The sequence below is a fragment of the Podarcis cretensis genome (assembly GCF_951804945.1).
Source record: "Podarcis cretensis genome assembly, chromosome: 1".
NCBI classification, from domain to species: Eukaryota; Metazoa; Chordata; class Lepidosauria; order Squamata; family Lacertidae; genus Podarcis; species Podarcis cretensis.
The window spans coordinates 84,164,701-84,192,322 of NC_137170.1; the positions used below are offsets into that span (position 1 = coordinate 84,164,701).

The 27,622-nt window shown below is 46.7% G+C and overlaps 2 protein-coding genes across 2 annotated transcripts in view; one reads left to right on the forward strand and one right to left on the reverse strand.

Annotated features, from left to right (window-relative positions):
- Window positions 1–8,850: 8,850 nt before the first annotated feature.
- MPEG1 (macrophage expressed 1) lies at window positions 8,851–16,210 on the forward strand. Its single transcript, XM_079967477.1, has one exon. The coding sequence runs from the start codon at window positions 8,933–8,935 to the stop codon at window positions 11,081–11,083; it is 2,151 nt and encodes a 716-aa protein (XP_079823603.1). The 5' UTR covers window positions 8,851–8,932; the 3' UTR covers window positions 11,084–16,210.
- Window positions 14,832–27,622, reverse strand: part of DTX4 (deltex E3 ubiquitin ligase 4) — a 41,867-nt gene continuing 29,076 nt past the window's right edge. Inside the window, exons 4-9 of the mRNA XM_079967512.1 lie at window positions 26,674–26,835; window positions 23,862–23,923; window positions 22,888–23,040; window positions 20,976–21,137; window positions 20,714–20,803; window positions 14,832–18,138 (exon numbers count right to left, since the gene is read on the reverse strand). Coding sequence (XP_079823638.1) covers window positions 17,905–18,138; window positions 20,714–20,803; window positions 20,976–21,137; window positions 22,888–23,040; window positions 23,862–23,923; window positions 26,674–26,835 — 863 coding nt within the window. The 3' untranslated portion in view covers window positions 14,832–17,904. The remainder of the gene's footprint in view (window positions 18,139–20,713; window positions 20,804–20,975; window positions 21,138–22,887; window positions 23,041–23,861; window positions 23,924–26,673; window positions 26,836–27,622) is intronic.

The window sequence follows — 27,622 nt, forward strand, 5'->3', positions numbered from 1 at the left end:
CACGCCTCCCCAACAAATAAAGGAGGACTTTTTTTTCCGATACACGGCAACATTTTACTGTATTTTCAATACAAACTCTGAAAGCAATATCCATACAGTCCCAGCATGGTATGCTAGGATCTGGAATGCTTAGCTGCTTCCTTAAAAAGCTCTTTAAAGAGAAACAGACTGTCAAAGCAGAAGGCCAACGCCCTATGTAAGAAAAACAAAACAAAATCATTAATGTAAATGTTACTCCTTTTGTTTGGAATTAATACTACCCATTATTAAAAATATTTATTATTTTTAAATTTGTTTCTGAACATTTGAAGTTCTGCCTATGTGTATTGAGTGAAAAAGAAGTATGCAATATAGTCTTTTTAAAAATGCATTAAAAAATTAAATAAAAGGCCTTCACCAATAATAATTATAAAAACCGTCCCTGTCCAATAAGTTTTAGGAAGCTAAAAGATTCAAATTTGTCAAAAACATATTTTATTTACTTTATACCATTTATATACTGCTTGATTGTAAAAAAACAACCTTCAAAGCGATTTTCAAAAATAGGAAAACAATAAAAAACAGTAAACACACTTTAAAACAACTAGTTGAAACATTCAGATAATAACAATTAAAATCAGTGATCATCATAGCAACACAGACCACTTGAAAATTGCTGAGGATCTTGGCAGACCCCTTCATGATTTTTTCACCTGTTGTAGCAATTGTAATGTGCTGCACTAGATGCTGTATAATTTTTCACTGTATTTTTATTGCCTCTTCTTTTCTTGTATGTTATCACGTTACAATTTGGATTCCATAGGGTTCAAATAGCAATACAATAAAATGCAATATAAGAAATAAAAAAGCAATTAAAGATACAATTAAAAATCAATATGAATGTTTAATGCAACAATGCAACAATGCAAATGATAAACTGAAGCTGAGGAGGTGGGATTCACCAACAGTGTCTTTCAGGGTCTTTCAGGCTAGTTTCTAAGCAGCTGTGCCTTCAGGACAGGACTTTGGGGGAGATGTCCAGAGCCTCGTTTTGCTTTGACTGCCATGTAATCTAACCTCCCCACAAACAAATCAGAATGAATGCTCCTTAAACAGAAAGTGCCATCTAATCTCCTTGAAAACAAATTGGGATGAATATGCAAGTCCTCTGGAAATGCTCCCACATGACCCAATTGCTCCAATGTTGTAAACCTAGCATTATATCTCCCAGAATTATGACAGTGATCGTGGCTTCTAATTTGACCCCATAATGTCCCTATTTCCCCTGCTTTAGAGAAGCCGTCCCAGTTTCTGATTGGATCGGAATGTCCCACTTTTCCTTAGGATGTGCCTATTTTCATTAGAGAAATGTTGGAGCGAATGGAGTTATTTGACTCCTGAGACGTCTGAAGGCAATCCTGTATAGGGATATTTTTTTTTACGTTTAATGTTTTATCATGTTTTTATATATGTTAGAAGCTGTCCAGAGTGGCTGGGGCAACCCAGTGTGGGGTATAAATAGTAAAATTATCATTATGGAATGGGATGTTCCTATTTTCATTGGAGAAATGTTGGAGGGTATGCAAGGAGTCTTGATTTTTAAAAAAAATGCTTTGTGCATCCACATCTAATCTTGCACCTTTCTAAAATTTATTTATTGGGGGTGTGTTTTTCTTTTTGTAAATCTACTAAAGAATAGAATAGAATAGAATAGAATAGAATAGAATAGAATAGAATAGAATAGAATAGAATAGAATAGGTGGAATCCAGGAGCTCACCAAGACAGTAGCTAAGTTCCTCTAATTGATTTTTTGTCGCCGAAGTACGCTACAGGATCCTGCCCTTGCTGGAGACCCACAGAGATGAAATAGATTGCTTGCCTCTTCTTCCCTTTGGCAAATGACTGTACTGTTTAAATGGTGACGAGATCACACTGGCCTATTTATTCTGAATGTTTGCCTGTGATGCCAATAAAGGTTTGAAGATGATGAATAGAATAGGGATTAAAGAGTTTTCTCAGGTGGAGGGTGTGTGTGCTGTGTCCCTTTGGTGGAAATGCTCTGTGGGCTGGGGGGGGACGGACATGGGGGTGTCAAGAAGCATCAGTTGAGGGGAGTGAGAAATGTCTGTATTTTCACCTGAGGAATGTTGGAGGGTATGTAGCCATCTCCAAACCCCAGCCTTCTCTACACAAGGGCAAAGTACACACTATAACTTTAATTATAGTTCTGTGAGGTTTTCCCCTGGATTTGGGGGTAGGCGGGTGGGCTAGGAAAGGGCTTCAACCTGCTTCAATGTATGGTGAGTGTGGCAGCCATAGCAAAGGGAGAGGGAAGCTGTTTCCAGCTCCAGGGTGAGGGCCAGCTGTTGTTGACCTTGCTCCCCACCCACGCGGCGCAAGAGGCAGGAGGGGACTGGCGTTGCATGCTGCGGTTATTATAATGTGGCGCTTATGAGCGTTTTGTCTGCGTTTGGGTCGTTTGCTGCAGAGGGAGAGAGAGGTTTTTTTCTGGCCTGCTGGTAGAACCTGCTCTCAAGAGAGATGGGGAGGAGCATGAGAGATGGTGGCTGGATTAATTGGTGGTTTTTCTGTTTCTCTGCAATGGGGTTACCCGATGCTCCCAGCACACAACAAGTATGATGGATGGGTGTGTTGCAATGTTACTGTTTTGATTAATTTATGGCACTTTGATTGTATATTTCTTTTATATTCATATGGTGCTCACTGCTTTCGGCCACCCAGCAGTCTATAAATAAGTCATAGCATATACCGCAATTGTAAACGGCCATTTTGGTCAGAAAAGAGCAGCAACTTTCAGGCAGGCATTGGGTCCGTGCTGGCCAGGGGTGGGGGAATGCTTTATATATGAATGCTTATATATATGAATGCTTATATATGAATGCTTTATATTCATATGGTGCTCACTGCTTTCGGCCACCCAGCAGTCTATAAATAAGTCATAGCATATACCGCAATTGTAAACGGCCATTTTGGTCAGAAAAGAGCAGCAACTTTCAGGCAGGCATTGGGTCCGTGCTGGCCAGGGGTGGGGGAAAGCTCCTGCCGTCCTCCTGAGAAGAAGTAATTCAAAGAAGCAGTCCACACCAGACAGACACCTGAACGGGACAGAAACAATATGCGGAAGTCTGTGGCAAAGCAGCACAATCGGTGTGTTGCCATATCCTCATTCTGGCCTCCTTTTTTTATGGTCACGGCTGTGGCGGGGGGAGTCCCGCCAGCCCCCTTCCCCTTCCACAATATTTTCAGCCCTCAACTGCTTCTTTGCCTGCTGGGAGCACCTGTTTCCTGTAGCTGATGGAAATTATGTGTGCCCATTGAACAGCTGGGGCTGCAAGTGTGTCCAAAGGCTGCTGGGGGAGGGGTGCAAAAACAGACTGAGGGAAGATCCAACCTGATCACAGCATGCCATGCTCTGTGTTGGAGGGGCAGCAGGGTGTGAGGAGGAAAGCAGCCATTTTTTGTTGTTCCACAATGCTTTTGTTTTACCCAGCACACATTGGGGGTGAGGGCAGAGTTTAACTGGAGACAGGGTTTAAGTCCCTGAATGTCTTTCCGAGCCATGAAATATGCGAGAAGTAATCACAGAGGGCTCCTTCACAAGGCTGTTTTTTTGTGGCTGCACAGCAATTGCTGCCAAGCCTTTGATTCATCTCTGTCAGGGACTCTGTGTGGCGGCAGCAATATTCGAGTTGTTTTTTCCCCGGTCAGTGTAAGCAGTCATGTGGTAAGTGTGCTGCACAGCAGCGTGGCCAGTCATAGAATTGTAAAGTTGGAAAGGACCCTGAGGGTCATCTAGTCCAGGCATAGGCGAACTTGGCCCTCCAGATTTTTTGACCTACAACTCCCATGATCCCTAGCTAGCAGGACCAGTGGCCAGGGATGATGGGAATTGTAGTCCCAAAACATCTGGAGGGCTGAGTTTGCCTATGCCTGATCTAGTCCAAACCCCTGCAACAGGGATTGAACCTGCAACCTTGGTGTTATCAGCACCACGCTCTAACCAACTGAGCTATCTAGGCACTTCCTCCTTTATTCCGCCCACCTCAGAGGGGGTGAGGGCGTCTCAGAGAATCCTCACCAAACTGCAGTTCCCAGGGTTCTTTGGAGGAAGCCATGGCAGCTAAATTGGATGGAAACCTGGTTGCGAAGAACAGCTTTGCTACATGAGCAGAGGCCCGTGTAGTATTTGTGCATAGGAAGAAAGAACAATCTCAGAGAGTGGCACCGTGTAGGACCATGTAGGACCAGCCCAAGACATTTTGCTGCCTGTGATGCAGCAGCAAATGGGGACCTCCCCACAAGTCAAAATGCTTTGTACTCAAGGCAGACCAAATTGTTTTGGCACCTGAGCCACAAGCACTCTTGTGAAGGTAACAGCAGCAGCAGCAGCAACAACAACAACAACAACAACAAAAACACAATTTGCTGCCCTTTTTGGACCCCAAAACCAGCTGCTTGAGGTGCCCACCTCATTCCATTGGGGCTGGGCCAATGCAGCTATGTACAGAGAGATAGGCAGATCAGCTGGGATCATATGCACATGCAAGGATCAAGACTGGCACAACTGAGCAGCCCAAGAATTGAGCCCCTCAGAGGATCCATGTGGCTTTGGTGTCTACTTGGTGTCTTGCCCCAAAATGCTGGCAGAAGAACCTCTTGCTGTAGCTTTCCACCCCCTGGAGTGAAACTGGGGCCTCTCTCATGGCAGAGCCCCACCACCATCAATGGTCCTCCTCTCCACCAGAAGAAGCCAGTGGGGAGCATCCTAACCCTATACACCCACGGCAAATAAAATATGTTTTCAGAGCTCCAAGCTCAACTGTCTTTGTATGACTCCAACGACAACTCCCTGGTTGGTTGGTTGGTCCCTCCCCTCCCCTGCACACTTTTCATAGATAAATTTACGGGAAAGCCGGCAGTCATGTGGCTCTGCCTGTGCAATCCAGAAATAGTTTTACCACATGACTGAAGGAAGCAAAAACTTACCCCAAGAGATTACTGATGAAGACGAAAGCAACCGATTTTAACTCATTTATTTGAAACCTTTCTATACTACCCCTCAGTTTTAAAAACTTCCCATGACTGCTTGACAACTCGTCAAAAATAAAATTTAGTCCAGCAGCACATCCAAGCACAGTGCTCAAGCCTCAGTAAGGAGCAATAGCAGCTAAAAGAGTGAAATCAGCATTGTAAAAACCGATTTCCGCTAAAGTGCTGTGAGTGTGAGCACCCTACATTGAAAGCACATTTGTTGCACATTCAAAGGATGCAGGTTCCCCAAAAGAACCCTGTGAAGGGTAGTTTATCCCTCACGCAATTATAATTCCCAGCACCCAGTTCCTAGGATTCTTTGGGGGGAATGTGCTTTTAAATGTATGGTTTGGATGTGTGTTATACCAAGAACAAGAAGGACTAGGGAGGAGCAAAGCATCTGTGAGCATCCCTCTGTGAGCCTCAAGCGGTCCTGGCAAGACATACTTTGGCTTTGCTTTATCGTTTTGTGCAAACCAATGTTTCGTGTGATTTTGCACTGTGGATTGGGGGTCAGGGAAGGAAGAGAAATAATTCATTGAAATGTTTTAGAGTTACTTCTATTGACCCAACAATGTACCAAATCAGTTCTCCCATGTAGGGCTAGCCTGTCCATGAGACAGATGGAGGCAGCTGCCCCAGGTGGCAGAATCCAAGGGGCAGTGTCCTTCCAGGTTCCAGCGATATCTCGCAGGCTTCTCATGAGATCTCATGGGAAACTGCCGCTCCTTCTCCTTGCTTCTCTAGTACTGCCGTAGGCACACATCCACACCCTGCCTGGAAACTGAAGAGAACATTTGTGGCCAGCAAGATATTGTGGGGCTCTCATGAGATCTTGCCAAAAGCTGCCACTCCTCCCTTTCCCCAAGACTGCCACTGCCAGAGAAGGGAGATCTTGTGGACCTCTCGTGAGATCTTGCTGAAACCAAGAAGACATGCTGTGGCACAGGGCCATCTTTGGCAGATGCGGCACCAGGGTGCAAATATCTGCCCAGTGCCCCAAATTACTATGGATAGTGTTGGGGTGGCCATAGCTGCATACTGCCAGCCATCCGGGGGGGGGGGGGACGACGACTCTCCCCCATGCTGCTGCAGGAGAGCGATCCCCGCAGAGGCTTGGGAGTGAAGTTGTGCGCCTGCCAGCCATATGGTTGGCGGGGCGCAGCTGGCGGGCATGCAGGGAAAGGGGAGGCTGCCAGCAAAGCCACATAGCTTGCCCACTTGCTAGGGTGCCCCTGAGAGGCCGGCGGCCTGGCACGATGCACCACTAAGCCCTATGGGAAAGATGGCTCTGCTGTGGTGCTCCATAAGAGCAACACTGAGACTGGTAAAGGAAGCTGACCGGCAGTTGTAAGAAGGCAGGCAGGTAGGTGGGGGCTGATGGAGGGCAGACTGAGGTTAGTGGAGAGTGCTCCATTTGCCCTCATGCGCCAGTCTCCTGTGCCTACCTCACAAGCAAGATCAAACTTAGAGGGATGAAATGAACTAACTGTTTGACTTAGAGCTGCGGCAGCCCATATGGTGCCCATCAGGGGTGGACTAGAAATCCCATCTGCCACAGCCAGCATGACCAAGGAGCATGGATCATGGGAGTTGTAGTGTCGTCCATAACATCTGCAGAGTACCAGGCTGTCTACCTCGGATTTCGAGAATCATTTCACTTCCACCATGTTAGAAAAGGTCAGAACACAATAGCAGAAATGAGTAAGTCGCCAGCTGTGAGGACTAACCACATGTTTCAGTTTCTGCTTTTGAATCTTTCTCAGCCCCAATCTGTTCTGAAATGAGGAAGTTAGAAAGAATAAGACAAAATGATACAGGAGCGAGTAAAACCCCTGTCCTTTATTTGTGGCACCAAATTGCTACAGGGAAACAGTGATTAAAAGTCATTTTTAAATGAATGGTGCTGTTGCAATATTTCAAATCAAGGCTATCGCATTATTAGATTATGACATAAAAACAACTTATGTCAAGTCTCACCTCCCGTTCAGACTGTTCCTTCCCCCTTTTGTTGTCTGCCCCCCACCCCCATACATATTTCAACAGCAAACTGAGAATGGAACACTTGCACTTTCATTTCTGCTGGCAACAGATTCAGTTCCACTTTTTTACTCACAAGGCTGTGGGGAAGAGGTTACGTGCAACAATCTGAACTGGAACCCCACCCCAGAAGCGTATCACATCAACAAAGAGCAAACAAGGAAACAAAAACCCAGTTGGGTAATTCCAAAGAGATGAATGTAACATTTGTAAGTTCCTTGCCATAATATACTGCATGGGTAGGCAAACTAAGGCCCAGGGGCCGGATCCAGCCCAATTGCCTCCTCAATCTGGCCTGCGGATGGTCCAGGAATCAGCGTGTTTTTACATGAGTAGAAGGTCTCCTTTTATTTAAAATGCATCTCTGAGTTATTTGTGGGGCATAGGAATTCATTTATTATTATTTTTTTCAAAATATATTCTGGCCCCCCACTAGGTCTGAGGGACATTGGACCGGCCCCCTGCTGAAAAAGTTTGCTGACCCCTGATATACTGTATTGTGTATTATCATGGTGCATAGTCAGGAAATCAGATCAGAAAGCAGCCATTCACAGTCAACTAACCCTTACCACAACCATTCTTCTGAACATTGTCCTGGCAATTCTTATTATAAGGCACCAGGCAGAAATAAGAAATGGCTGCTTCCTGTCACTACAAAGAAAGAAAGAAGTCATAGCTTCTTTCTCTCTTTTCCCGTGGCACAAAGCCCATTCTCTCACATAGAATTATGAGCCATTCTGTCTTTTTATTTAAATTATTCCTTTGACTTGGCTGTGTGTTGGTTGCACTAAAAACAGATGCTAAGGAATCAGTGCATCAGATCACCTTGGCCATTTTTGGTGGTCAGCTTTGGTGTGGGAGGAAGTTCTGAACGTGGCTGGTGGAGAATGAGCATGTGATGTGATGTGGCACCAAGGATGTTTCCCAGTTGCTGGGAATCGCAAGTGGGCAGAGTGCTATTGCACTCAGGTCCTGCTTTAGGCTATTGAGAGAACAGGATGGCGGACTTGGTGGCCCATCGGCCTGATTCAGCCAAGGCTCTTCTTATGCTATTAAAGGAACCGTTTCCATTTGTCCAGAAAAGTTGCTAAGACAATTCTGGAGAGAATAAGAAATGGTGGGTTCTAGCAGTGGTGGACAGACATTTTGGGGGCCCTGTAGTTTGAACTGTTATGGGGGTCCCTTTGCAACCAGCAACAAGGTTTGAGTAACCACTGTTATCTTCTTCAACGGGGTTGATCCATCATCACATTAAAAAACAACTACTACTACATCTCAGATTTGGATTAAAATTTCTGTACTGGATTGTCTCCCAGGTCAAAGTCACTGGTGTGAATAAAAAAAAATCCTATTCTTTATAGTTTTCAAGTCACACAACTCAACTTTGGTCTACTAGACGCAAACATTTTAAGCAATGTGGACTAAAGTCGGCTCTGGGTCCCCTCTGGGATTAGAGGCCCTGAAGTTTAAACTTCATTAGTTTCATAGTAGATCTGCCTCTGGATTCCAGCAAAGCTGCTATTGTTTGGGGACCAATGTATTGAAACTGTTGCTGCCTGGTTCTAGGTGCCTATTTCCGAACCTGCATAATACCTACTCAGTAAAGCAATAAGGAAACAGATTTCTGCAAATATGCCCCCGTTATATTTCTTATTGTACTGTAAGCCTATCAGAGGCTGCTCTAAAATTCGTCCAACCTGAGAAAGAGAAAGTATAAAGCAGAATAGTTTTGCTTCCTCTTTAAATGATCAACCTTAGCATAAAAAGAAGGAAGCCTCTGCTGGGGTTACCACAAGCAGTAGAGAGAGAAGCACATTGAGACTATTCAGATGCTAGCTTTTCCTCTACACTGGTCGAGCCATGAGTAATTGGACAGGGATCGTTCTCTCCTTGACGCTCATAACTTGGATATGTCGGGCACAGGAATCACCCTCGTGCCGTCCTTCTGTCACTGGATTTCAGGCATGCAAGCAGGTCTTAAATCTTCCTGCACTGGAAGTTCTTCCTGGAGGTGGTTGGGATAACCTGAGGAATCTGGATATGGCAAGAGTGATCAGCCTAAACTACTCTTCGTGCAGCACTACGGAAGATGGGGCTTATTTCATCCCCAACGAGTTTTTCGCCATCGCCCGTAAACAGAGCTCCCTGGAGATGAACTCAGAGATCATAGAGTCTTGGATGGATTACCAGTGTGCCACCTCCGTTTCCATCAACGCAGAGGTGTCCTTTCTTTCTATCAACGGAAGGTTCTCCACTGACTTCCGCAGGATGAAAACCCACCAAGTGAGAGATCAGGCTGTGACCACCAGGGTACAGGTCAGGAATTTGATGTACACTGTGAAATTCAACCCTGGTGCAATGTTAGATGAAGGCTTCCAGCGGCAGCTTGTCACCATTGCTAGCTATCTGGAGAACAACCACACACGAATGGCTGACTACTTGGCAGAGATCTTGGTCCTAAACTATGGCACTCATGTTATCACGGGAGTTGATGCTGGAGCCAGCCTCATCCAAGAGGACCAAGTGAAGTCCTCCTTTGTGAAAGATGGCAAGTCCTCGAGAATTTCTGTCACAGCTGCAGCTGGGGCCTCTTTCCGCAAAATGCTCCACTTTGACATTAGCACTTCAGTGGCGACAGAAAACGCTTTCACCCAGCAGTATCAGGACAACCTCACCAGCTCCAGGGTGGAGAGTATTGGTGGGGTACCATTTTACCCTGGCATTACCCTGAAAACTTGGCAGGAGAGCACCACCAACCAGCTGGTGGCTGTTGACCGTTCAGGCTTGCCTCTGCCATTCTTCATCACCCCAGGAAATCTGCCGGGATTGCCCACCCCCACCGTGAAGAGGTTGTCCAGGACTGTGGCATCTGCCATCTCCCGTTACTACACATTCAACACCTACCCTGGCTGCATTGACCCTGCCTCGCCCAACTTCAACTTCTATGCCAACATGGATGATGGGAGCTGTGAAGGGACAATGACCAACTTCACCTTTGGTGGAGTCTACCAGGAGTGTGCTCAGCTGGAAGGTCCTGATGCTGCTGTGCTCTGCCAGGACCTGGAGCAGAGGAACCCACTCACTGGAGACTTCTCTTGCCCCGAGGGTTATGACGCAATCAAACTGCGCTCCCAGCTACTTGAGGAAGGCTATAGCCACTTGGAGTGCCGCCAGGATTGCACGCTGTGGATATTCTGCAGACAGGTTTGCAATGATGTTTTCACCCCTTCCATGGTCCAGTTCAGCTCCTATTGGTGTGCAGCAAGAAACTCTGTCCCTCAACAGTCAGGGTTCCTTTTTGGAGGCCTCTTTAGTGCCCAGAGCCCCAACCCCATGACCAACAGCCAGTCCTGTCCCTCCAACTATTACCAGCTGAAGCTCTTGGACCAGCTCGTAATCTGCGTCAGCAACGATGCCCGGGCACAGAGGAATGCTATTCCTTTTGGGGGGTTCTTCAGTTGCCAGGTAGGAAACCCGCTGACGGGACACCACCGTGGAACAGATGATGACCCCTACTCCAAGAGGTGTCCAGCAGGGTTTGGCCAGCACCTGGCTCTGATCAGTGATGGCTGTGAAGTGCAATACTGTGTCCAGGCTGGGCGTTTCACAGAAGGGGCTTTACCCCAAGCCCGGCTCCCTCCCTTCACTCGCAAACCTGTCATGAGCTTAATTGCCACCAACACCGTCCTGGTGATGAACAGCCATGGTGACCAGGTTTGGATCAAGGACACCCAGACCCAGATGTGGAAGATAGGTAGCCCTGCCGAACTGCACAACATGAACGCTGCTGGTGGGAGCTTCTCAGGTGGAGAGACAGCAGGGGTCACTGTTGGTGCCACCACTGGCTTGGCCATCCTGATTGGCCTGTCGGTCTATGGTTGCAGGAGGTACAAGAAAAGGGAGTACAAAAACATCGGGGAAGAGGAGAGGAGTTTGACCTCAAGCAACAATGCCTGTGATTTCATGGGCGAAATAGAGGTTGAGCAGGAGCAGGAAAGACAAACAGTGTAGAGTGTGTGTGTGTGTGTGTGTGTGTGTGTGTGTGTGTTACTATCAATTACATCAGGATGGGGACCTGTGGCCCTGAAGATGATGTTGGACTCCAGCTCCCATCAGCTCCAGCCAGCATGATGGGAGTAGTAGTCCAGTAACATCTGGAGGGACACTTGAATGCTGCTGTATGTCAGTCACCCCCAACCTGCTGCCCTCTAGCTGTTTGGGACTAGAACACCCATGGTCCTGACTGTTGGCTACACTGGAAGGAGCTGGTGGGAACTGCAGTTCAAAGAAGGCTAGTGTATGTTAATGTGCTTTGCTGCAAGTGCATGGCTATGAGCTTCTTCCTCCTACTGTCTCTTGTTCCTCTTCTCTAACTTTTCTAAGCAGAAGCACAGCAGCTCCCATAGGCATTTTCCATTATGTTCAGGGCATTGGGAAGCTGCCGTATACTTAGCTGAATCCTTTGGTCCACCTAGATCAGAAGTGCCTCTTCCAACAAGCAGCAGCTCTCCAGCATTCTTTTTTGTTTTAAAATATTTTTTATTAAATATTTTCTTTGTTTACAAAAGCACACATATTGTCTCTTTCTTCAGGCTGTGTTTTCTACAGATCAGTTACATTTTTTTGTGAGTCATTGGTGTTATATGCAGTTTAGGGTTGGGAAGAAAAGGGGGGTGAGAGGGGATGAGGTGGTAAAGCTTATATTATTTTCCTTAGTGCATGTGTGGGGTTTTTGTGTCAGCGTCACTTGGGTAGGTTCTCTTTCTATTCGCTTGTTGTTTCCTTGGTGGTGAGAGAGGTTGGGGGTGGCATAGTATGTGGCTGATTGTCTTTGGTTGGCTGCAGTGGGATTTGTTTGTGTGGGGGGGCATTGTTGGGTTAAGTTAGCCATATTGATTCACATGCTGTCATTCTTGTTGTTGTCTTGTTGGGCTGTGTTTGTGATAAAGAGGAGCCATACTGGGGTGAAGGCATCCTCTTCTGTTTCTCCCCATGTCAGTTTCAGTCTATTGGTTAGCTTTTCTAATAAGGCCGTTTCCCATACTACTTGATACCAGCGTCCCATGTTTATTTTTGACAGGTTCCTCCAGTGTCTGGCTATGATGTTTCTGACTGCAGAGAGTAGGTGGGTTGTGAGCTCTTTATAGTGTGAGTGGGCATTTGTGGCGTTGCATTTCTGATAGGAGTTTCCCCCAACCTCATCTATGGGTATAAGGGGCACATGCCTTTTCCTGGGGAGTTAGACTACAACAGAGGTGTGGCCTTCCAGATGCTGTCCGACTCCCAATCCCATCAGCCCAAGCTGGCACAACCAATGGCCAGGGATGATCAGAGCTGGAGTCCAGCCCATGGGATATGCAGCCACACACAGCACCTAAATTCACCTTCCTTGAGGATACCTGCTTATACTGCAAATAAAGCATAGGTTAAGATGGTGGTCCCATGGGGTGTCATGAAGGGTTGATGATGACAGGACAGGAGAAGACCCTTAGGCTGAAAAAGGCTCCCCTCTCTGAGCGGGCCCCAGTGTGAAGAAGTTGTAAAAGCTTAACAGGATTTTAAGTTTAACAGGGTGCAGCTTAACAAGGACACTCCCCCCCCCCACTGTCAGGCAGAGCAGACTCTGCATTCTTTACTTTTTTTACCAGCACTGCTGTAGAAACAATACCAGGGTAACACCTTGTGCAAGTCCTAGTTTTACTTCCCAGGTAGAAGAGAGGGGCTGCGTAGCTACTTTGGGGAAACACTTTGAGCTGTTCAGATGGGAGAGGCAGGATGCTTATATTGTCACATGCACACAAAGCCCGGGGCAGTGGCAGAATAGAAAAGGGGGATGTGAAGAGAGAATGCAAGTAACTTCAAGATCCAGCCCTTGTTCAGCTATAAAAAGCACTGACTTGCAGCAAAGGAGCTGCAAGGGCTTTTCCTCTTTCGGCAAAAGGATTCCCCCCCCCCCCAAGTGCATCTTTGAACACACTGGCCTGGTGCATTAGCAAGATTTTATTCTATTGAGAACAGCTCCTCTGTGCTCCATCAGCAGCTTATGCTCTATTAACATATATCCTCCCGGAAAAGGATGGCAGGAAATGCTTCTTCCAGACTCTGTCAATGAGTCAGCCACTGATTTGTCTGCAAACCAAGGCAGGTTACTAACAGTATATTGAATTTTTGGTTTTATTTGATCCAGTAAAGGCAACTGCATGTATCCATATATAACAATATATTTTATTTTTTAAAAAACCCTATTGAATGCAAAATATATGTATATATATAGTGCTTTTTCATAAACATGCAATGCAACATGCCTGAAGGGAATGAACGTCTTGTATTAAGGGAGCCATCAATGAATATCGTCGTTTTTTCAGAAAGTTGCTCCCATTTGGTTGTGCTTTATTGCTTATTTCTCCAAGCTGGTGGAGGGAATCAGTTTTAAAGGACATAAGAAAGGATGTAGGCACTTAGATCTCATGTAAACAAAGAGAGGAAACCACACACAAGTAGTAGATCAGTGGGAAAGAATTTGTACAGCTAGAACTCACCAGTGTTTTATGTACTATTTCTGGATTCTGCACTCAGAAAAATGAAATTGTGCCATTAGAGGTGTGTGAAATATATTGGTATATATTTATAGTGAAAATAGAGGCTAATTAGGCAAGCTATCTCACAGTGTGGAATTATTTGGCAAAGAAACATGTGATAATAAGGAATGGGAATTAGCTAGCCAAGAAGGCTCAGGGAAGAAACAGTGGGAGAGTCACATGTAGCTGTGCAGTGGTGTGAAGAGGCATCCCCCTCAACCTTCGGGGCCTAGAGAAGCCCCACCCTGGTTTCCGAGTTTTTAATATAAAACACCGCACACTAAATTTCCAGTTCTTCCTGGCAACCACAGAGGCAGAGACTCAAAACCTGCTGGGTTTTTTTTAAAGTTTAAAACCAAAATATTGAAATGGCAAATGGTAACCAACACGGCAAATTCTGTGCTTGGCAGGGCAACACATGGAATAGATATGACAAGAACAGCTGTGCGTTCTTTATTGGAATGAGAGAACAGTCTACTTTCACCAGTGTAATCTTAAGGCAGCCTTTGCCAACCTGGTGCCTCCAGCTGTCTTAGACCACAGCTCCCGTCAGTCCAAGCTCACCTAAGGGGTGAGCTTGTGGTTTCTAACCCTCTTCCTGACAGGCTTTGCACGTTTCATCACTGCATCAGAGGCAGGCATTCCCAATTTCTCCAGCATGTCCAAATTTCTCCAGCATGGCATCGTAAGGATTGGGAGAGGAGAAAGAGAAGGTGTACCTGTTTGATTCCTGCAGGCCATGCAGCTGTTAATGGCACAGTATCTCAGAAAAAAGTTGGCAATCTGAAGTATGAACAGCGAGTATGAACAGATTCCAAGATTAGATCCAACTCAAATTAGAAGTTTAGCAAGATGATCCTGTTTTGTTCCTTCAGTTCTTTCCCTCCCTTCTGACACCTACAAATGAAAGATTTTGATTCTGTCCAAAATCCAAGAATTAGAAGTCCTTCACTGGATCTAAACATTTTCCTTCAAGTTGTGTTAACTGGAGTGAGTTGGTTTTCCATCAACTCTCATCTTAAGCCGAAGTATTTGCTTTCCCTGAAGCAACTTCCCCCTTGTGGCTGTTTGAAAGCCAATGTTCTCCCAGCTAAGTAAACTGCACACATTCACCTGCTCAGGAAGCACCAACAATGAACAAAGGACAGACTCACAGACTCAGAAAACACAGACACGAGACATTCTTCAAAATTGGCAGTGGAGTTTTCCTTTTATTGTTGTACCCGCCCCCCCAAGGGTGCCATCCTGACGCAATGCAACAAACTAGAGACGGGCAAAACGCACCGTTCACAAACAACAAACAAACAATATACATCATGGCTTCCCCCTCACCCTGCCCTCCCCCCCATCCCCAATACCACTACCAGATCCCCACCACAACCTGCTTTGGGACTTGAAGAGGACAAAAAGTGGAAAAGAGAGACCCTCTTCCCCCCATCGCCCTCGACAACAGCGTCACATCAGGCTTGTCATTCCCTACGAAGTACAAAATTATCAACGGCTGGAGAGTTCAAGGAAGAAGTAACTCAGCCAAAACAAAAGTAAAATAAAAGGCAAACTGGCTCCCCTCAGTTGGGAGATGACCGTGGCTGGAAGGTTGCCCTTCAAAATCTCTCCCCTATCCTGGAGGCTAAATCACATTTGAGGGAATGCCATGGTGTGTGTGTGTATTTGAGGGTGGGACAGAGAGAGGTTGCATTTAGAGAGTTTAACAAGGCTGGGTAAACTCCCAAACAGGTTCCCCACCACCACCACCAACTGAACCACTCAATCAAATCAAATCTATTAGGGGGAAATCCAAGAAGGAAATGCCTGGCAAGATTTATTCAGAATGGCATCCCTACATAATGTATGGTGGCAACCCATATGAGCGGCATATAAATTTAATTTTTTTTAAATGATGATGTAGTAACTGAGTTAAAAATTAAAAAGCTTAGACTGGCACTCAACCAAGTTTTACACACAGTAAACCCGCTGACGATGACTAAGTTAGGACCATTAATGTCAATACGTCTATTCCAAGTAAAACCTAGCTGAATGCTAACATGTTCTTGAGAGGAGTGTTGATGAGAAAGAAAGAGGAGATTCTCCAGGTGACATGTACCCAGGAGCCACCGATGATTTATTAAGAGCCTCTTTAAAAAATCACAGCACACTTAACAACCCTTGTGATGTCTCTGGGCTCCTCCACATTCACACACACCCTGCCGCCACCAAACCAGACAAGCATGCAGTCAGACATCTCTACAGACGTGCTCCTTCCTATTCCCACATGCTCTCTCACACACTTTCCATCTCTTTTATTTTCTCACCCGAGCCTGCCCCACAGAGATTTCACCTGGGTTATTAAGGTCTTCACACATACAAAAAAGAATATTTTATTCAAATATCAGGGGTGGGCAGGGAAGGGCAGGGACCCAAATGGCACAGCCGTTTGAAAAGGGCTGTCACTCTTCCTGGGAGAGCCAATGTGGTGCCCTGCAGGTGCCGCATGACTCCAGCTCCCATCGACCCCAGCTGCTATGGCCAACAGTCAGGGATGATGGAAGTTGTAGTTCAGGGGGAAAAAAACTTCTGGGAGGGCCCCACACGGACGCCCCCTGCTCTGTGTCATGGCAAACTGTATCACAAGCTGTGCTTAGCCTCCAGGTCTAACTTAAGTACCATTGTATTACACATCCTAGCCTCAAAGCCTTTCTCATACATTACAAATATATATATAAATATATACATATATACGACAAACCCCCCAAACATGAGGTAAATAAATTCAAATCAGTATCCAGGGGACTCCCCCATACAAACAGTTCAAAAGAACCCACCTCAGGAGTGTGGGGAGGCAAAACCTAAAAGTGTCTTGCCTGCCACCACTTCTGTAAAGCCTCTCATTCCAACCCACAACAGAAACAGATCGGACATAAAACAACCCCCCTGGGATGCAATTCACAAACAGAAAGAGAGATCGGGGCACATGGCTCTGTATCGGTCTGGAGAGAAGTAAATGCAATTGAGACAGGGAGGCCTGACCTAAACCCTAGTGAAGTCCAGGAGCCCAGCTGGATCGGGCAGATCCAGCCACAGGAGCAAGACTTGGGCTGCATGCACACCATGCCTCCAAGGCACATTCTAAGCACAGTCTTTCCCTCAAAGAATTCTGGGCACTGTAGTTTGCCAGAGGTTGCTGGGAATGTTCACTCTGTGAGGGGTGAACTACAGGGCCCCAAAGACTGGGCTGCAAATGTGCTTTAAAGGTATATAATGTGTACTTTCCCAGCCTCAGTCTGGAATGGACTGACTTTATCCAGAGGCAAGTGTGGCCCAGATCCAATATGCCAACTTGCAGGGAAGCAAGGGGTTTCCTGCATCCACCTAATGCAGTATAGATACCGGCTGTGATTCCGTTATTCTGCTCATCCAAGTTTTGAGTCAGATGCAAGGGCTTGCCTACAGCTGACCCAGTTTGGAATGCATCCAAGAGAAGGAATTCCCAGCCTGCTTCCTCAAGGAACTGGGGCAGGCTCTAGCAGGAAGCGGGCCTGCTTCTTAGCTATCTTAAAATAGGGACGGAGAGGCTGCCTCAGAACGTATGAGAGTGCCAGAGAGCACCAGACCAGCAAACAGCACATTTCTGACTCACACTGAGCCACGACATGAAAGCAGTGACATGACAACATGGAACCAGGCACCTAGCTGGGCAAGAAAGGGAGACCAGGGCCAATTTTAATCCTCAGTGCCTTTGGGACGGACAGCCACCTTTCTTGGCTCCCGAGTGCTGCCACCCTGCTTGGCGCCTGCTTGCCCCCAAGGCATACCTTCTCTTGTTTTCACAGAATTTAAAGTGGGTCTTTATTTGCCCCCTCCCCCAAATGCCAGGCCAGGTATCTGAGCTCCAAAGTATAAAAGCAGCTTTGGGTGCTGAGGTTAATATAACCTCAGGCCTCATCAGGACACTGCAGCCCAGGCCCAAGACAAGCTGGGTGGGGGGAACTTTCCCAGGCTCGTTTGCTCCCAGCAGCCAAATGCTGTAGGACTGACAGCTTCCAACCTGAGCGAGCCCCTAAGCGGACTGCTGGGCAGGCAGAACCAGGCCTTTTAAGAGGCAGATGGTGGCTGTGGCAACAAGAGGCAGAGAGGGCAGAGCAGGCACAGTGGACGAGGGAGAGGGAGCTTGATCCACGGGAAGCCGGCTCTTTTTCGTAGCTCCGCCCCAGGCAGGGCAAAGCCTGCTCCCTCTCCTCCCCTCCTCCCGCGCCCTCAATCCTTCTCCTGGAGCGTACTCTCCTCCGTGATGCCCTGAGCAGCCAGTTCAGCCAGAACATTGTCCAGGTAGTTGGGATCAGGGTAGCCATGGCCCGTCAGGTTGGAGCCAAACTCTGTCTTGTGGTGGATCTCGTTCCAGATCACCGTGTCCGACTCGCCCGTGGTGCTTGAGGTGCCAATGGCAAAGATCAGACGCCGGTCCCAGGCTACCAGAAGCAGCTTCAGCACCTGCCAGAGAGAAGAGGGGAAAGGGGTTACGGGGAGGAGTTTGCCCAAAGCCCAGCGCCTCGTAGCAGAGACTACTTCGCAGAAGAGAAGCCCTGCTAGATCAGGCCCAAAGGCCCATCTAATCCAACATCCTGTTCGCACAGGATGCACATAAGATGCACATAAGCAGGACCTGCGTGTGACAGGACTCTCCCCACTTATGATACCTGGCTACTTGTATTCATATGGTCTCCAATACAGAGAAATAATAATAATAATAATAATAATAATAATAATAATAATAATTTTATTATTTATACCTCCCCCACCTGGCTGGGTTTCCCCAGCCACTCTGGGTGGCTCCCAGCAGAACACTAGAAACAGAATAAAACTTTAAACATTAAAAAATTCCCTAAAATACACACAATGTGCGTCTGATGCACTTGCAAACACTTGATGCTATAGGTGCAGGAATCCGTTCAGTAAGTATAGACAAGATTCCACAATCTCATGCTTGCAGCAAAGGTGTGTTAACACTACAAGTGCACAGGGAATGGAGGCAAGGGACTGTGCCCAATGCAAGGGCCTTTTGCAAAATGTCTTAAACTTTGAAAGACAAGAGGACCCCTTTTCTTCCAAAAGGGGAAATCTTGTTATAGCCTCAAGCATGTAGAAAGAAAGGTAAGGCACCATTTCCCCCCAAAGACTGTGGGGAATATCTTGCAAAGTGAAGAACTGCCACAGGCAAACTGGGTCACCTTTTCCCCACTGATATTTAATCTACTTTAAAAAAGTGAGAGTAGGGGAGACGGCATCCTAGCATTTTTGAACAAACAGGGCTTCAACCAGGGAAGACGGAGAACGTCACTGAACACTGACTTTTTATGGTTTATCTTCTAGACCTTGTCCTCACACTGTCATTGGTGAACCTTTGGGGTACTTCTAGCATGCTCTCCATAATATAGGGGAGCTGGCAACCGTAGTAGCTCTTCATGGTGTGTTTCTACAGTAGTCATTTAATGAACTGAAGTGCCTCACACATTGGAAGTGTAAGCATGTACAGGCCAAATCTGTAACATGAAGCAGGCTTTTGTGAAAAATGAATTAGGAAGCCATCATGAGCCTATTATCCTGCTGTATCAAACTCTCCCCTCCTATTCTCTCTGTTTTAACTTTCCCCCATCTTCCTATGTTCTTTTCTATGTCACATTAATATCACTTATAATAAGGCATTCTGCAGCACCATAACTTAGGAAAGAGGATTTCATGCTTCAATTCAATAATATGTGGGCATTTGAAAAATTATCCATCTCAGCTTCAAAACCAGGAGATTCCTCACCCCCCAGTTTTCAGGGGCAGAGAGCTTCTGCTGAAGGGCTGAGAGTCAACCTGCAGCAAAGTTATGCTGGGCTTTGTTTGAAAAGACACAGGAACATTCAAAAACTGCTTTTAACCCTCCACTACCATTTATTTTGACAGTTTCAATCTGCTATTGGGGCCAAACAGATCCCTTTTAAGTCCAAGCTGGAAATAAATATATGATATTTCGATACACAGTCTCACACAAAAACTGCTGGGGTGCAATTTTAAATTAAAGTTTGTTACTGTCGTTCTTGTTAAAAACAACAAAGCATGTACAGAAAGCAGTAAGTACCTACGTGTTTGGTATGGGCAAACCTGTGATGTGTTATTTGGGGTAAAGATTAAAGGTAAAGGTAAAGGTACCCCTGCCCGTACGGGCCAGTCTTGACAGACTCTGGGGTTGTGCGCCCATCTCACTCAAGAGGCCAGGGGCCAGCGCTGTCCGGAGACACTTCCGGGTCACGTGGCCAGCGTGACATCGCTGCTCTGGCGAGCCAGAGCCGCACACGGAAACGCCGTTTACCTTCCCGCTGGTAAGCGGTCCCTATTTATCTACTTGCACCCGGAGGTGCTTTCGAACTGCTAGGTTGGCAGGCGCTGGGACCGAGCAGCGGGAGCGCACCCCGCCGCAGGGATTCGAACCGCCGACCTTTCGATCGGCAAGTCCTAGGCGCTGAGGCTTTAACCCACAGCGCCACCTGCGTCCCTATGGGGTAAAGATACAGCCCACCAATTAGGCCATCCTCATGCAACTATCAAGAACAAGACAGAAACCCCAAAACTCCTGGGTAAAATATTGGTTTCAAAGCATGCTATTCAATGCAGTGCTAAGGAGATAATTTCATCAGTGCGCACTGACCCCCCCACCACCCCTGCACACTGTTACGGGGGTTCTCTGTGACCCTCCAGAGTATATTTGAGGGAAGTATGTGGGATGTAAATGGGGAGGAGGGTTGAAGCCCCATCACTGTGCTAGCAGGAGTCCTTGTGCTGGCTTCTACTAGTGGAACAGGGTAGCTGAATGTGGCCCAAAGTAAACAACAGAATAACCTAACATCCCTCTTAATATTATAGATGAGAAATACACGTTACGAATTTGCACAATGAGAGTGTCCTCACTGTGTCAAGATAAAGCCAACCTGGAGCAGAACCAACACGCTAATGTAAAGCTAAGTGGTATAACCACAACGAATGGTTGTGCTTAAAATTCCTACAGCACGAAGATGCCACTTACCTTTCTGCCTCTTTCACTCTCTGGGAGGTAACAGTGTCGAGGGAAGCCCCGTGCAGTGAAGCTCTTCCCAGGATTGGGATGCTCTGGTCCCTAAAAAGAATGAGATGCACATGAAAATGAATGTGACTTTTCAAATATATTTGAAGGAAGTTCACAGGATGAGAAAGGCCCCACTAGTCTCTAAGCATGAAGCTGGTTGGGAGATAAGACAGTAGGATCTATCTGAGGGCCAAGTGTTCTGCTAATGAAGCCAGAATCTCACCTGGACCCCTGGTGGAATGTTGTAGATAATTCGGATGGTTTTACAGTCGAGGTGCCCAGGCAAGGAATGGGGAATAAGGTGATATTCCATCTTCCCAGGAGGTTGGGTGCCAGTCTTCACTCCATAGATGGTCTTGCAGGTTGGACACTGCAAACTCCCATCCTAAAAGCACAGTAGGCAAGCTGTAATGCTGGGCAATAATTTTAGAACAGCACAGAATAAAAAGACCCCAGGCTGACATTATAATCACACGGCCACAAAGAGCCAGCAGTGGTGGTGGAAGAATGGACGGCTATTATCTCCTCTTCCAAAAAAGTAGGAAGTACTTTGCAATCTCATCCATCCCCAAGTAGAAAAACACAAGCACACAAAGCAAGGTTAGGTTCCAAGGCCCAGTCTTACATCTAAACCCTGTGAATCTTGCCTTCATTATATACATTTGGCCCCTAGGCTCCCCACCCAATTTAGCCTGTCACTATTCCAACTGGCAGTAGATCTCCAAAGTCTTGGTAAGAAAAGTTTTTCCCATCAACTGTTACCCAAGTGAACCTGCAAAGATCTGTGTGCAAAATACATGCCACCACTGAATGGAAGGCCTTCACATCACGTTTTTGTGCTTTTAGGTATTCGGCTGAGATATCTTAGGTCATCTTTTAAAAATGTACATGTGTGAAACATTTTTAAGCCCCAGTGAAAAAAAGCCAGATTGCGGCAGAAGCAGCCAGGAAATGTGGGAGCGAAGTAGTGTTATCTCCAGAAAGATGATGGGTTCAGGAATGTTTTGGGCTCAGCTCAAAAGGAAAGAGTTTTAAGTCTGCCTACAGAAGAATTTGTTTTCATGTTAGAGCTGTTACGTTACTAGGGCTATTGCAGCCTTTTTAAAATGCAGTATGGAATTCCAGAATTAAATCTCTCAAAACCATGGGCTTCAACTGGGACTAAGTGTACTTTGCATGCACTCCTTTTAAAGAAAAGGGGGGGGGGCAACATTCCCTGGAAAGTCAGTGTTTGCAATTAATGTGGGACACACTTGCCATTTATTTGCACAACATAAAGTGCTTTTTGCTAGCCAAGCAGGAAAAACAAAGAGTTTAGCAGATTACTAAGGCCCCATCACTGTTTGGCTTCTAAGAGAGATCCTGGCTATACCCTGTTCCTCTGTATGTTTTTTCTCTCCATAGCCAAATGGCTCAGAAACGTATTTTTTGTTTTAATAAAAGGTCACTTTTCAGGATGCTTGTATCATGCCATCACAGAAGTGCAGAACATGCAGTCTTGGTTCTGACTCATTAAAGACAGAAGCATTAAAGAGGTCTGTTATATGATAGGGGTGGGGAGCTTCAGAGCGCAGGCCAAGTTTGGTTTGCCAGGGGTTCAAATATGCCCCAAGAGATAGTGTGCCCCAAACCATGCCCCCCTGCCCCAAACCTGATGCCCTATGTGATTGTCAGGTGTGGGGCAGGCAGGGATGCAACTGCTGATGCATAGTCGGGAGCCATAAAGGGAAAGCATTAGCTGAAGCACTGGCTGAAGCCTCCTGGATTGGCTGCACATGGTGCTTTGAAGTCCTGACTTCTGAACTTCAAAGTGTTCCATCTACTGGTATCACTGTGACATCAGATGATTGAGCAGCCCCACCCACCCATCTGGCCAGACTCATGTGGCCCCTGGAAGGTTACCCAGAAGGGAATGTGGCCTTCAAGCTGAGAAATTTTCCCCGCCCCAGCGGTATATAAATTAACCAGCCAAATAATAAATATATAAGCCACATCACAGTGACTTTCCTATATCAGCAATACCGTTGCCTGTCAGTACTATCAAGTACCAAAAGAGCTGTTCAGTCCTGGGCAGAATTCATGGGTACCCACTCGAGAGACTGCAGGCCTCCGCCTTCCCCACCCCAGGAACGCACCTTGTTCCCGTTGTTGTACATGGCCACGAGGCAGTGGAGGTGGTACATGTGGCCGCACTTGGAGAGCTTTCCCACCAAGTCTGGCTTGATGGCTGGCTGAGGGCCCTTGTACCCTGAAGGGGTGGAGAGGCGCTCCATGCAGATGGTACAGTCCTGAAAAGGGGCGAGAAATGGCGTTGAACACAAGAGCAAAACATTTGCACACATAGAAATATTCGACTGAAGGAAGCCCAGCCTGCTAATGGCTGGCACGCTTGTCACGTTAATGTCATTCTCGGCAGCAATGAGATAACGGCGTGAAGTTCTCCTGCCACCTCCTGCCGCTGCCATTACTCTATGCCACAAATGGGGAATCTGTGACCTCCCAAAGTCATTGGGACTACAACTCCTATCATCCCTGACTTCTGGATGTTTTGGCACCTGAGGTGGACCCCAAAATGGAGCCTCTCTCCCTGCCAGGGAAGAAAGGTTTTGAGTGAAGACCTACATCAGGAACACGAGGGGGAATAAGCATCTACATCAGGATCAGCACATGCATCACATGCAGATGCCCCCAGGGTCAATCTTTGGTATCTCCAGGCAGGGCTGGGATAGGGTCCTGCATGAAACCTTGGAGGGCCACTGCCAGTCAATGAGTGCAGATAGGGTGGAGCTAGGAGGCCCGGCAGCAGCTTCCTGTAGCCCATGCCCATTCACTCACTATCTGACAGTCCATGTTCCCTTTCTCTAGCCAGGTCATTGGTGCGATAGAGATTATGATACTTTCAGGAGAAGCTTGCATCTCTGCTCTGCTCTCAGCAATGCTCAGCACATGCTCAGTGCTAGAGAAATGGTTCGTTGCAGTAAGGTTAAGGCAACCGACACTCTGCATGGGGCGGGGGGGAGCCTGCACCAAGAAAACCTATGCCCGGGTCCAACACGTTAGCTGCTGTACTACACTACAGACATGCTGTACGTAAAAAAAACAGACTTGCCTCTTCTGGGGGATGGCGCACCTTCTGCAAGTATTTCTTCAGCACCTCCTCTGGGGTTTTACCTGCACAAGGAGGAGGAAACAAGAGAAGATCAGCAAGTTGAAGGCATTGTTCCTGAAGGCAAACAGCAAGGTGAAAGGCAGGGAAACAAAGGGGGAATGAGAAATTTGGAGGGCAAGGACTGCACAAGAGAAATCAAAGTTGCCATCCCTGGCTTTGTGCAACTTGGCTATATTGCCCCCTTCCTCAGTCACCTGGAGTTATTTACTTTGCATATACTCGTTCAATCCAGATGCCACTATACTGAGGTTTGTGTACCTCAATCATGGTTTATGCGTGATATCCAAACTGACCAACCAGAGTCTGCAATTAGCTGGCAAACCAGAATCAGAAGCCATGGGTTGAAGTGGAGAGTTTGGTACGATGTCCTGATCAATGTACTACAGTTAGGACTCTTTGTCTCTGATCTGCCCCTAGCCCAGTTTGTGCTAATGATGGATATTTCCACCATGCAAGATTAAAATAGGACCAGTAACATCAGTACATTTTTTTTTAATTGAGAAACATGAGCAAGAATGGTAAGACTCCAATTTGAAACCTTAATTCACATCTCCACTCTTACCGCCCCCCTGCAAACTCACATGTGTGCAAAGGTCATGTGCCTGTTGTCTGTCCCTCCCAGGGGTGCTTTAGTGTTCCTGAAAAAGACTCTGCCCAGTTTGTGGCTGCAGTCCAGTGTTGGGCTAAGCAACTTTTCCTAACTTATCTCCAAGTCCACTGCAGACCTGGCTCTTGTTTGTGGCGGCAGAGGCACCTTCAGCCTCCCTTGCTCCCTGAGCATCTCAAAAGGTAAGTAAGCCGAGGCGTGATTGGACACTGAAAGGATCTTTGCAGATTGACAAAGGAGCAACCATGCTCAAGACCAGAGATAGGGAACCTTTTCTCTGCTGAGGGCTGCAATCCCTCTGGCAGAACAGTGACAGTCTGCAAGCACCCCACAAGGGCACCCCACGCTGCAACATTCTGTTACATGCCCCATTTGTTCAATCCACTGTTGATAATTTTTTCCTAGAGTTCTTTGTTTCAGAGAGTTTAAAAAAAAATCATTAAACATCTGCCATGTTTTCCCCCCTACTTTCTACTGAGTTCAAAGCTTTTTCTTTCTATTTTGTGCGTCTAAGAATGTAAACTCAGGTCTTTCTAAGAACTTGATGTCTTCATACGACTTTATAAAATGTAAGGTGGGAAGGGGGTGGAGTGCACTAGGTTTGCATTCACAGGAATTTAATTGCAAAATACCAAACAGCTGCCTGTGGGCCAGATCAATTGCAGCTGGACCCTACTCGGAAACAAGCCCAACTGCGACCAACTGATCTTACTTGAGGGGAAGGGTGCATAGCACTGCAGCCTTAAGCTGGCCATCTGGGAAAAGACAGCAAGGGAGTGTCATGCTGTCAGCAAGAGCCTTTCTGTTTCTAGAGAAAGAGACGCTGGAACTCAAAGAGTGTCCAAGAACACCACCCCCTTATCTGGAAACCCTTCAGGCTGATCCCTGATGTGTGGGATTCTGTAGGAACCTGATGAGGGAAATGCAGTCTACGTGCTCTGGGGCACCTTAATATATTCTTAATTAAAATGCTCCAGGGTTGATCCTTAGAACTGATAACCGATTTCAGTGCTCCACCCTGGATCTCTGAGCCTATCTGCGAGCCTATCTGCCCTTGTCAGCATTGTATGAGGCGTGCTGGATGTGATGTCAAGGCCCCCTTTGTTGTCAGCTCTTTGCTCCTTCCTCCTTTACAGATGTGCAACAGGCGCCAGTGAAACTGGTTAGGCTTATGGAGTCCCTTCATGGGTTATTACTACCTGTCAGGCAGATGTGAAGTACTCTGGAGAAAGACAGGGAGTGTAGTACAGTATGCTTGCTACAGCTGGGCCAGGAAATTATGAGGGGGTGGAGGGTGCGTGCAAGTCAACAGCAGGGGACATGTGTTAGGTAATGCTGCAGTTGGGAGCCGTCCAGGATAATGTTTTGGAAGAACACTGGTTGGATAGCTGCCATTGTCTGGCCATCAACAGATGCAGCCACACACTGGTATAGGACAGAGAAGCGGGAGCAGTGCAGGGAAGCAGAATGAGGGTTTACAACCAATGTGGTGCCCTCCAGATGTTGCTGGGGCACATGCAATAGTCAAGGGTGGTGGTAGTTGCAGTATTACAACATCTGGAGCGCACCATGCTAATTATCCTTGCATTGGAACAAGGTTTGAGTGGCAGCTATAAAGGGCCAGGAAAGAAATCGGAGAAAGGGGAAGGGTCCACAGACTGTAAAGACAGGAGCATACTGTCTGATCTGCAAAGATGAGTGCTATTGAGCGGGCAAGTCCTCACCTAGCTCACCGTCCTGTTCTAAACCCTTCAAAAGGAGTCAGTGATAATGTAGCAGCACATGGGGGTGGGCATCAGTCATGAACAGCTTGGGTCTGCATCTAGGGGCTCTGTTAGGAGGAGAGTGAGCTGAACGAGGAACGTGGTGTGAGCTTTACACAGCAAAATTAAGGCTTTATTTTCCATTGCAGATGGGAGTCTCAAACCATGGTTTGACTTTTAACTGTAGTTACTGTAAACCATGGTTTGGCGTGATGTCTGGATGGAGTTACTTTCTGCAGCGCTCTTTGTGGTCTGAACTGTGTAGATTGACAAGTGAAGGGCAGATAGCTTCTGGGCTCCATTAAGGTCCTGCTGTGGCCCCCTGGTACTCTAGTTTTAGAATCCTATGAGGAGAAAAGGTAGAGGGGTTATCCATTCTTACCTTTCTTGGTCTGCTTTTTGGTGGTCTTGCGGCAAGTATTGGATATCCCAGGGATGGATTTGATTTCACTCTTGCTGACTGGAGGGGGGTGCAAAACCAGCTTTGGGGGTCGAGTGAGGCAGACCGGCAGACCAGCAGCACTCATGAGGATCCCTGTGATGCCTGGGTGGGACAGAGGGGTCTTTGAGAAGTTGATTCCTCTTTGCTCCCCCAAAACCCAAACATATCCCTGTCTGCTCCCCCAATGCTCCATATTTCTCCATCCATTTGCCTCCTTAGGCCAAAACCATTCATTAACAAAGGGAACAGCCTCCGCGTTACGTTGCAAGGACATGGTGCTTTGCAAATTCATTTTCTCTGCAAGCCCTTATCTAGAGGAGACCCCAAGTGTTCTGCTTATGGTACCCTGTGTGTTGGATCTCACCTTCATCTATGAGGGTGGGATGGCAGGATCCTACCATTCCTAACTCTTACAATATCATAATGTAACAGGCAAGTCAGAGGTAAAGGCTGATAATCCTTGAAGACCTAAGCAATTGTTATTTTTTATTTGCAAATTAAAATTCAAAGCTTAAAAGCTTGTGTGGTAATTATTCTGCAATTACTAACAACAGTGACAACAAGGTAGCTTGAACTATCCTGCAGTCCATCATGGAAATTAAAGCTTCACTTCTTTAAAGCTGCACTTCCTGCCCAGACAAAATAAAAAAATTCCTTCCAGTAGCACCTTAAAGACCAACTAAGTTAGTTCTTGGTATGAGCTTTCGTGTGCATGCACACTTCTTCAGATACACTGAAACTGAAGTCACCAGACCCTTCTATATAGTGAGAAGGTGGGGAGGGGTATTCCTCAGAAAGGTGGTGGGACTGGGTGATTGGCAGATAGCTGTGATGAGCCTGTTGACGACTCTTAACGACTGCAATAGGTCTTACAGGAAAAAGCAAGGGG